The following is a 12368-nucleotide window of genomic DNA, read 5'->3' as shown; positions in this document are numbered from 1 at the left end:
AAACTTAGAAATAAAACGAGGCAGGCATGATCCATGAAACAAATTACAATGTTTATTTAACCATGGTCACTTGTCATCTCAAAGAGAAATAATTGTTACTTAGATCAAAACACTGATAATAATATTGCACGTTGGGCACAAAGCACATAAAAAAAAGTGCAAATTAAAAAGGTAATGATCTGTTGATTTCATATGGCCATGTTGGAGCCTTTTTGTTTTAACTGATAGTCACGTGATGCTAAATATACCGAAGAGGTCTTAATTATCATTTTCTTTTTTAAATAACGGATAGAGATTCTCCATAAAGTTTAGAGACAAGCAAAAGTTAAAAAATGTTTATCATTACATTTGCTTTATAAAACTCTTTTACCGTGAACCATATGTTTTATGAAGCATTTTTTAGGACATATGTCCTCTAAATTAATAGCTATATATAAGTATTAGAAATCTCACGATGTCATTATAATGGAAGACTTATAAATACATCTTATCATACTAAATAAATATACAAAGCAATAATTTTTTGAATATTTTGAGCTGGGAACTAAAGATAAAAAGAAAAATATTTTAAGTGAAGCTCTTTATACTTATCATGTCAAGTTGTCCAACCACGCATAATTAAGTGTGTTTTTATATAAATTTATAATTAAGTGTTTTTTATATAAATTTATAATTAAATATTATTAAATGCTAATATTTTTTTTCATATACGATTAGAAGACTTGACATAGTAAATATAAGAAACTTATGTTCTAAAAAGAAAGGAAGGAAATAATCTGGAGAATAATTAGATGAAACGAAGAGATTGATCCGGCAAAAGAAAAAAAGAAAAACAAAGATTGAGAATTTTTCTAAGCAGCATGGGGAACATCGACGTTAACTCAGAATTCTGCCGTCACTGGCTAGGAAATTCTTTTAGGATCTGTTTGATACGAGGGACACGAAGGAAAGGGAGTGGGAGTGGAATAGAAATTTTAATGAACTCATTTTAAAAAATTAAAAAATAGGGTTATAAAATTTTGATGAAAATTAAATATAAGATAAAAGAGTAAAAAAAAATTTATTAGAAAATTTAATTTCATTTCTTTTAATTTTTTTAAACGAGTTCATTAAAATTTTTCTTCTCTTCCCCTTCTTTCAATTTCCCTTGTACCAAACTGACCTTAAAGAGAATATAGAAACATTTTCTTTTGTAAGTTTGCCGTTATCTAATTAATTATAAAACCGGACCCAGTCGATTGGCTTTAGGACCACAGAAGGGATACGCACACAATATTATTAAATTATCCAAAATCTCATCGGAGTATCCGATTTACTCCTAATTCAAATATTCCAATAGTTAAAAATAATTAAATATAAATTATATCCAACATGTTTTTTTTTTTGCCATAATATTTTTAAGGCATGATTTATTTGTGAAAAATGTTTGGGATCAATTTGGTAAATGTTTATGTTATACAAATGTGATAGGTTGAAAAACATTAGAACGAAATGAAATGATTTATATATAATACTACTTGTGTTTAATACAAGAGCTAATTAAGAATTAGACTTGATCCTAAATATAAAATGTTGATTCACTTTATCTTCCAAATTTATGACATTTTTGCCAAAATATCCTTATTAATTAGTTTAGGTGCCTCCCACATGATTAAAAAGGGTAATAGAAATAAGTCAATACACATTTCTGTTATCAATAAGAAACTTAACAAATTTTTTAAATTTTTTTAAAATTAATTAACAAACTTTTATATTAAGAATATGAGATAATGTGTTTTTTTTAATTATAAAATATATACACTCCTTTGGTTCTTAATATAAGACTCATTTAACTAATTTAATTAGATTAATGAAGTTAGGTACGTTAGTTAATTATAAAAATGTGACACGTTTGTCCTAAAAAACACTATATCATCTTTCTTAATACCCCATCTCTCTCTTTTACTTGATTATAGTTGAGGGAATATCCATAGGGATAATTTAGAAGAAATTGATAAATATGAAAAATAGATTTTATATTTAGTATCAAAACCAACTCAATAATTGAATATGATATTAAGGACCGGAGGAGTTCAATATAACAGTGGCGTCATTCAATTAATTAGCCCCACAGAAACGATGTCTTGTTCTTTTTGGCTTGATGTCCGGGAATATACCCACGATGTCGCCAAATCCGAAGTGTATTCTGGTCAATGGCGTGTTTGTCTTATCATGATTAGTAAGTCCACATTTTCTTGGCCCTTTTCTACGTTAAAAGAGTGTGCGTATTTGCATAAACAGCTAGTATCCTGGGTTAAGTTGTTTTTCAGGCACAACAACAGGTTTAGATTAATCCAGATACAAGTATAACAAGAATTATTAAGGTTAGCATCTTGACCCTTAAGATGTTGCATTCCCACGTCTTAAATTTAAAACCTTTTTAGATCAGAACAGTCCCAAACCAGTTGATCTAAAAGAGTATATATTGAGTCTCCTCAACAATAATAATATGTGATGTCCATAGGCATTTTAAGTTGTGATTAACACTTTGATCTCTCACTCTCACACGTGTATATATATTGAGAAGGTTCAGATTCTCTCAAAATCTCTTCCTCTCATTTCTCTCTCAGAATCACACTTCGACCTCTTGTTTCTCAAAAGTCTTCGTGGGTGGTCATAAACATCAACCCTTAATGAGAATATCAATGTTATGAGCACAAATTTAAAAGGGAAAATTAATCTAAAAAAAATAAATATATAAAAGAAAAGAAAAGAAAAGCCTATTTAGAGGGATAGGCTTTTAAACTTATAAACCATACTACGTTTGTAAGATTTTCAAATGCGAGACTCATAACAAATCGCATATAGGCTTTTGAGAGGCGAATAACAATGGGTTCTCTGAAATTGACTGATAGATTTTAAAATTGACTTCCTCAATTTCCTCAGGTCCCAGAAATCAATACTCAGTTGGTGACGAGAATTGCATGAACTTCCATGTGAAGAGAACACTTCCATTGATGAAAAGTTCACCATGCCAACTGGAAGTGCATGGGAGATTTTGTGCACTTTGCATAAGAAGGGTATTTATTTTACCTGTATGATTAGAACAGTTGTGTGTCATTTTCACCGGATTATGGTAATTATATGGAATTTTCACACCATTTAGGTGGCTATGTGTAATTCCCACATCAGTAGGGTACTCAAATAAAATTCTTGTAAGATCATACAGCTACTCCGCTTGTTCGAAAATTAGAAACAACACCCGGCTGAAATTTACAAGTTATATACAAAGACCACATTGGCCCCCATGTGAAAACGAAAAATAAGAAGAAACCAACGAATTACGGTGGGTAAAATTTTTAAACAAGCGAGTATTAATGCAACCGAACCAATTTTATTCTAAGGGGATCTCACACTTTATTTATTCTATCAATTATCACAGTTTGTTTGTTGAAAATCTCAGTTCAATAACATCTCACGTTCTCAGCTCACCAAAAAAAAAAAAAAAAACCATCTCGCGTTCTGTAGCCTTGTAAAAACGGGTGAGTGGGTTCCTTCTCCCCATAAGGATGAATTCTTAGATACTCCTGGTGTACCACATCATATAAACACTGCCCAATAAAAATTCACCAACTCCATAAATGTCAGTCTACATGTCACCTGATGTGGCTACTTTTAAATTTAGGATAATTTATAAAAAAATTCTGCGACGCGTATTCTCTCTCCCATTTTTCAATGAATTTCTTTTAAATTTTTCTCTCTCATCTTTATTCTCACACGTCTCTCCCCCGTTATTCAGCCGATTCTCCTGCCCTTCTCTCCCCTCTTCTCTTTCATTACCTTCTAGGTTGCGTTTTATGACAACCCCAAACTCTTCATCAGAAAAACACTGGACGCGAGGTTTGGTGCTTTGGGCAGTGATTTTGGTAAGAGCGATAAAATCGAATCTACAAATTTCTCTAAGCAATCGATCATAGAAACCAGAGGAGTGGGTCGCAAATGAGCAGTGAAAAAACGCTGTGCTTTTGAAAAGAGCAATGCAGCGAGTGATCCAGAAAGTAGAAACAAACACAAGATGATTTCATACAATCATATATACCTCTCTTTCTTTTCAACTTCCGTGGATATCTAGTTCTTTTTGTTGGAATTTTAAAGTGGAAAGAGAAAATTTTGACAGAAGTTTTCGGAAAATGGGAGAGAGAGTATGAGGGTGACAGAGTTTTTTTTGATAAAATAGTCTTAATTAAAAAAATTGCCACATCAGGTGACATGTAGACTGACGTTCATGGAGTTGGTGCATTTTTATTGGGCAGTGTTTATATGATGTGGTGCACTGGGAGTATCTAAGAATTCCTCCCCATAAGAGACGGTGGAATTGTTCAGCCCAACACATTTTATTATTACTATTCACTACCAAAAAAAAATCCAAATTTTTATGAGGTTTTTTTTATTGCCCACGCAGTTCACCATAGCTTTTTTCCTACTACATTTGGATTCGACCCACGTCGCACATCTGGCTGTGGTGGGTGAGTCTTCCAACGGGAATTTTTACATACGCTGAGGCTCAAACTTGAGACCTCGCTTAAACGGTACTAAGCTGTTTACCACTTGAACCAATCCTTATTGGTAATTTTTATGAGGTATTGATGAATGCTCCCGTTGGTAATTTTTATGAGGTATTGATGAATGCTGATTGATACTGGCGATATAGATGATGGTTCTTCCAATTCATGGGTGGTCTCCCCACATAACCGCCAAATAGTAGAAGAGCCACACGATTTCATTCATACAAGTTTAATCACTTGAGGACTTGTTGATAAGAATTAAAACACCGTAATTTTACTCGGGAGAATTGCAATAGAATCCATATGAAAAGAAAATAGCTTCTAAAATGTCTCAACAACAAATGAGAAATTATCATTTCTTATTAAAAGTTGTTATTACGTACTACTCTGTTGTCATTGAGATTTTATAATATTTATGTTCCTTTCTTGGAACCTAATTGCAGTTCTCCCATTTTATTTTGTTCAGGATTTGTATCTTCAATATGAACCCAACAGATAACTGCTACTTGTACAATCTCACATGACCCACACACAAATTAATTAAACCCTGCAAAAATGAATGCTTCTTCAGAACAACTTAATTATAAAGTGCTTAATTATAAAAACTAAAGCTGTTACATTACAGCAATATAAAGTGCTTAATTATAAATTGGAAAGGGAGCAACGGGTGAAGCCAAAGAACAAGACTATGATAACTCAATCATTTTTATCTGTAATGCTCAACAATACAACACTGTCATATTGCTTAACTCCACCCAACAGGGCCATCCACAAAGCATGCATTTTATTGGAAGCATATAGATATATTGCTACACGAAAAATGCCAAATCGGTATTTGACAATCACACTAGTTAAAAGTAGAAAAACCTTACATTCATTCCTTGTATGGTCAACTAGAACAAGGAATCTCACTCGTGAACACACACACACACATATCACTAGACACACTTTCAACTTTTTTGGCTAGCATAAAAGTATTCCCTATTGAAGGCAATCTTATTTTAGGAACTATCAAGCACTAAATGCAAGCGTCAATCCCAATAGAAACTCAAACACTTCCAACTTGGTTTGTTATACTTGGTCACCTGAGGCTCAAATTGGATCTCAAAAAGGTCAATTAGAGCCCCTTCTATAAAGCCTATGTACAAACCGATATAAACCCAAATCCAAGACTCCAGCTTTTTCTTCAATAAGCTCTAGAAGTTCAGTTCAAAAAATAACCATAATTAGAGCCCTATATGAGATTGTATAATCTAATATACTGCCATGTGTATGAATGATTTGATTTTCTTTTCTTTACCATTCGTGGAAGGAGATGGATCGCAGAAATAGAGGTGATCCCTCCCATTTCAGTCATATTTTCTCAGTGCCAACTTCAGCTGGGCCCTCTCATTGGGCCTGGGCCGTAAAGGCCCAAATTCTGCTTCTCTTTCATTGAGTTTATCTTCTCCAGTTTCCATTCCCCTCTCAGCCTCGCAATGAAGGTCGAAGCTTTCACGTTCACGTCAGGGCTTGGACAGGAAGTGGTCCCACCAATTTCCATTTCAGGCGGGTCGTCCTTGGGTTTCGGGTCATCTGGGTCTTCTTCGGGTTCGGGTGAGCCGCACCGCGAGCTGTTAGTGCTGCGTATCCTCACAAAATCCCCGCGAACGGTGAACTTCATCTCCGGAATCTTAAACGGTGGCGGAGGCGGTGGAGGGATCGGGATCAGTGGTGATTGATTGCCGCTGTTTAGTAATGTCTCGTTGTGGAAGGTGCTTGTTCTCGTGGGCAATGGCGGCCTACCGGAGTTTCGACGCCGGAGGGGTTCAGCTGCTGGAGGAGGAGGCGGTGGGGGTGGCGGCGGGATCTTGGGCTTTCGAAATGACCATCGCTTCGAAGATGTCAATGGCGGTGGAGGTGGGGGAGCAGGGGGTGGAGGCTTTGAGACAGAATGAATTTTCTTATTCTTGCCTCCTCCCTTCTTGAACCAACTGTGGAAAACTGACGGCGGAGGAGGAGGAGGGGGAGGCGGCGGAGGCTGTTTCGCACTGAGGTTGTCTTCACTGTGAATATGGTCGACCTTTGTTGTTCTCTGCTTTCTCTTCCTCTTTTTCTGATTGGATAGTGAAGCCCACACCATTGCTATTTCCCTCTTCACATTACTCTTCCTACGCTGATTCCTTCCACGTTTATGCTCCCATTCTGTTTGGAACGACGGTGCCGGAGGCGGGGGCGGGGGAGGAGGTGGTCGTGGCGGAGAAGGATTCCTCGTGATATCATTATCATCGACCTTCACATGTTCCACCTTTTTCTTGCGCGGGACTCTCTGATATGTTCGCCTAGATTTGGGCCGAGCAGTAGCTGGCGGATGAGGTGGAGGCGGCGGCGGAGGAGTCGGGGGAGGCGTCGGTGACTTCGGAGCCGGTTGAGGTGGCTGCGGCGACGAACTGCGAATTTCGAAGGTATCAACCTGAATTTCCTTCACATCAGCCTCTTCTCCAACCTTCTCCTCAACATTTTCCGGCCGCATGCGGATGCCCACCGGAATCTGCTCCCTCTCCGGCAATCGAAATCTGTCGATTTCAAAATCATCAAAGAAACGATACCGATGCCTATCACTCTCAGTTTCCCACAACGACTCCTGCCGGAGATCGGGATAAGAGCTACTGCTTCTCCTCAGCCGGGAAACTCCAGCCATCGGAGACTGCAATCGGATGATCGGAGGTGAATCATAAATCTTATTCTCCGGGAACCCATACCAATGCCGAGAAACAGGCCCATCTTCCTGTTCCACAGTTTTCTCATACCCTACCGCCCTGACCCTCACAGTTTCCACCTCTTCCGACGACGCCGAATCCTCATCGTTCCTCTTGGCAAAAACGCCACAAAGAATCGCGAAAAGCACAAACAGAATATTGATGGAGTCCCAGCTTTTCCTGACGGAAGTAGGTCGAAGGAGGCTTGAGGTAAAGGAGAGAAAAGGAGGAAGTGCGAGGAAGAGAAAGAGAAGGATGATAATGGGTAAGATAATAATAAGCAGAGGTGGACTCAGAAAGGGAGACGACGAGGATGACCGCCGGTGAGGCATGGAGGTTCACGGTGGTGATGGTGGTGGTTGTAGTTTGTTCTGTTGTGTTGCGTTGTTTTAGCGATTTGGCTATGGCTGGCTGCTTTGCTTGTGCTGAAAGTGAAGTGTGTGTCTCTGTGCTACTGTTGGAGTTTCATTCATTTCCTTTCATGACGAGCTTTGCTTCGCAGAAACATAAACACGTTACTTTTAGTGGGGAAAAAAAATATTCTGAACTCTATCAAAAACAAATTCTCAAGTTTAAAAAATTTCTTATCATATTTTTAATTTACAGCATAATTTAACATTTTAAAATATCAAATATATATCTTAAAATACTTTGACTTTTTTGGCCAATAAAATAAATAAAAAATTACTCTTTCATTGTTCAGTAGTAACAATTATCTGATCCTGCCAACTATGTTTACTCTTAAGTATTGCTTTCTCTATTGATTTTTTTTTTTTACCAAAACTATTGATAAGATTGATTTTTGTGTTGTTTTTTGGCCAGCATTCTATTGATAGGATTTGAATTTTGAATTTTGCTAGAGAAAAATTGAATTCACATTGATGTAAGTTTTTTTAAAAATATACTCGTATATTAGGACGAGGCTCATGCATTTGCAAAAAAAAGTGTAACAAACTATTCCCTCAAGCTTCAACTTTTAATATTAGAACTAATTAAAGGATTGAATTTCATTTAAATAAAACATATCAATTCTTTTTGTCTATTGTATTTATCATTTTTTTAAATTAACTTACCTAGCTTATAAGTTGATATATAGTTTGATAATGTCACAAAAATATTTTAAGGAGGTCATGTGACATTTCATATTTGTTATAAATAATCAATTTATCTCTTTTTTTTAATCTATCTAAATTAGTTAAATAGTTTTTATATCAAGGATAGGTTGTAGTATAATAATTTTAACTTATAAGTGATTTTTTTTAGCATATTTTCCCTGGTTACATGACTTTGTATTTTTTTTTATGTTTTATATTAATGTTGATTTAAATTCTAAGTCCTTCTGATTTTTGCTTGAAAAACATCAATAGTATATCTTGTGAAAAAAAATTAAAAGTTTATTATATTATATCTTTAATAGCTACAACATTTGAAATTGATGGTGGATTGAAATTGCTATTTTGACCATATTAAACAATGTCTTTTTAAAAATTGCTATTTTGGCTCCACAAAATTGTATTAATTAATGACTTAATAAAAATTTGAAAAATATAAGTTTGAAAAATTAAACATAATAATACACTCAATCAAATTAAAAAATAAAAATAATTCTTGTTGGCATTGGATTTGAGATTAGGCTGAAAGGAACCCAATATTTTAATAAATATACCAATCAACGAAATTCACGTTGATTGGGTCCCCATTTATCAATTCCCTCGTTTTTTTAATATTTAATTAATAATATTTTTAATTATTGAAAGCAACTTTTGAAATCTGCTATAATGCATTTGCCACAGCAATTATGCCCAGCTACAGTTTAAGGACCTGCATAAATTTATATTAAATTTTCTAATTTTAAAGTTATTTCAAACACTTTATGGAAAAAAAACTTCACTTAAAACGTAAAATGGTAGGATTTTATGTCATTTAATTTTTTATATTCTGAATTCTCAAAATAATTTCAAAATATATGATTTTTATAAACTTAACTAGAAATTTTCAATTATGATTTTACCTTAAAGTTATAGTATCAGCCTATTTTTTCCTTAAAAAAATTGGTATTTAGGTAATATTTCGAGCGAAATCATTTTATCCCAAAATATTATTTAACAAAAATGAAAAATAATTTTGACAGAATAAAATAAATTGTACAACTCAGTGAAAGAAATAATTGGTGAAGAATAAAAAGGGGAAGAATAAAGATGTAGGCAAATAGATAAACAAAAGCAGAACCGTCGACAGCTAGATGTTGAGGTATCCATTTCTTTGTTTGTCAGCAAGGAATGCTTTATTATGATTTATATAATACTGTGCCACTGATATATTTCATTTGATTATTATTTGTATTTATTTTAATTAATTTGACTTTATTTTGGGAAAAAAATTTGTTGAGATAAGCATAATTCCATGTAATTCCATTTATACACAAATACACATGCACGCACGCATGCATGCAACCCTTACATATGACAGCATTTAATATGCTTCAATAATAACCGTGATATTCAACTCTTCTTTTAATAAATACTCCTCCGGTCCTTAATATAGGATCTAATTATTAAGTTAATTTTGGTCCTAAATATAAGGTTCATTTCTTATATTTATCAATTTTCTCTAAATTATCTTTATGGATACTCCCTCAACCATAATCAAGTAGAAGAGGAAGAGGGGGTATTAAGAAAGATAATTATGGTATTTTAAGAAAAGGGTGTCACATTTCTCATAATTAACTAACTTACCTAACTTCCTTGATCTAATCAAATTAGTTAAATGGGTCTTATATTAAGAATTGGAGGAGTAGTTATTAGTCTATTTAATTTTAACATTTTTGTCAATTATTTGGGGACACCCAAAAAGTGAATTCGACTGAAAATTTAACTAATATGCATCCGACCAAATAGGTGAACCTTGAACATTACATCCGGTTCTAATTATAAAACCTTATTTATAAATTATAAATAATATTTTATAATTAAGACCTCAGTAGTATTATCTTACTCATAAGTTATAAATAATGGAACTCATTTAGAAGTTTCTTATAATACTATCCATAGCATTCAATTATAAAATATATAAAAAAATTTATTGTCAAAATGTACTCGAGGGCTTAGGTCATTAAGCGAGTGAAACTGTTATTTAATTATATACAACATATTTTTAACTACATAAAAATACCTTTTGTTTTGTAAATAGTCAAAAATAGATTACACAGCAGCAGCAACAATACTCGGACGAAAAATATATTGCACCTCCGACGTTAAAAAAATTTCAAATATACTTAGATAATAAATTTTGTAATGGGAAAATTTTTAAAAAATTTACCAAATACTCCTCTGGTCCTATTTATAGGGCAGAGAGAGAAGGTTTTTTTTTGTCCTATTTATAAGTCACTTCATTAACTTTTCAGTGTGAATGTACTATTTTGTCCTTCATTTATTATAGTGTAAGTAGTTATCTTTTTTGAAAGGAGTATATGTTAAATAGGGGTAAAGTTGGAAAGTTACTATATTTTAATGGAGAGTTAATGCAGTTTAAGGTTTTCCTTGGTCTGTGTGAAACATGTTGGAAGTGCCTTATAAATAGGACCAGAGGAGTATATAGTAGTAAAAGACAGTATTGAGAAATTATAATACTCTTCTAATCCTAAATATAATTTATATTACAAAATAAATTTTATGTTTAAAACATAACAAAAAAATTATAAAATAAGTGGGAGGAAATTAGGAAATAGGAAGACGGAAGTGCCCTTTTTGAGGAGCCTGAATCATTGGAGCGTGACAGCAATCATTGAGCCACATGTCCCCTTTCCAACCACACAGCACTTTTCTTCCCTTTTTTTTTCTCTCTTCCTTCCTAAAATATCCTTTATTTATAATCATTTCCTTATTTTAATACTCCCTCTTGTCCCCCATCCAAGCAATTTTTAAAGCAAGCTTTTTGTTTTTGTTGTAGTTTTATATTTTACAATATAACCTATTTTTACAAGTAATTGCTTTTTGTCCAAAGATCAATTTAAAGAACATTGATTTTTTTAATATATATCCAAAATTTTTTTGGGTAAAATTAACTTTTTAATAAAATATCATTTAAATATAAATAATTTATCTTAATTTTGATTTGCATAAGTCAAGTGAGATATAAAAGTTAACCTTGTCAACGTTAATTCAAATAAATTCTCAAAATTTTTTAAGTGATAAAAAGGACTGGAAAAGAAAAAAAATATTTAAATTGTTTTGTTAACACCTCCTACGCATAAGTTAAATAGTTAGTGACACTAACGGAGCAAAGGTATTAAATTTAAAGACGTTAATAGAGCAAAATTAAAGCATTTAATTAAGAGAAAAAAACATAAATATGAAACTAAAAATTGAGAGAAAATATGAATAGTCACAAAATAGTTTTTTTTTCTGTTTTTTAAATAAAAAAAGTGTTCCTGCTTCCACTTGGGCCTAAAAGAGGGACCCCTTTCAGTCTCATTCGAGTGAAATCGAGCTCAAGTGCAATACAATTCTTATGCTTTACTGCTTTATGGGGACAAAATGCGCTCTTTTCCTGTTCATCATGTTCTGTTTCTTTATATATATAAATATATATATGATAGATCATATTTTAATTAACTATTTTATACGTGAGAATGAGCATTGAAAATTAGACATTTTAAGCATAGAGGGTTAGCCTTGAAGCTTTTGTTTCTCTATTTTCAAGTTCCTTAAAAAATTAAGGTTAAAATGCAGCTCCCTCTTTATGGACTAAACCCTAGAAAATCATGAAGATGATGATTAAGGAATATTTGATTTTATATTTACAATTTAGACTTTAAAAGATTTATCTTCTGTCCTTTAAAATTTAGGTTTGTATTATTTAATTTGGATTCTAAACTATTTTAATTTGGTCATTTAGAGCCTAGACTTATGTTACGCAAATCAGACTTTATATACCTATTTTTGATTATTTTACGATAATGCAAGACTTAAATTAAGAAATTTATTCAAAATTTTCAGATCTAACCCCAAACACGAACAATTTGAGCCTTTTAAGAGAAGTCATGGAAATTATGGAACTAAACTTTCGGCCTTCAGCTCATTTAAGC

General features: G+C 33.1%; 1 protein-coding gene across 1 annotated transcript; it reads right to left on the bottom strand.

Annotated features, from left to right (window-relative positions):
• Window positions 1–5067: 5067 nt before the first annotated feature.
• Window positions 5068–7737, bottom strand: LOC114752974 (formin-like protein 5). The gene is made up of 2 exons (XM_028941649.1): window positions 5845–7737; window positions 5068–5091 (listed from the first exon to the last, which is right to left on the bottom strand). The coding sequence occupies exon 1, from the start codon at window positions 7612–7614 to the stop codon at window positions 5920–5922; it is 1695 nt and encodes a 564-aa protein (XP_028797482.1). The 5' UTR covers window positions 7615–7737; the 3' UTR covers window positions 5068–5091; window positions 5845–5919.
• Window positions 7738–12368: the final 4631 nt, after the last annotated feature.

The sequence above is a fragment of the Neltuma alba genome, unplaced genomic scaffold (genome assembly GCF_004799145.2).
Source record: "Neltuma alba isolate B1F8T4 unplaced genomic scaffold, ASM479914v2 tig00007624_pilon, whole genome shotgun sequence".
NCBI lineage: Eukaryota > Viridiplantae > Streptophyta > Magnoliopsida > Fabales > Fabaceae > Neltuma > Neltuma alba.
Note: the sequence above shows the minus strand (reverse complement) of the source record. Positions and strands in the feature narration are given on the sequence as shown.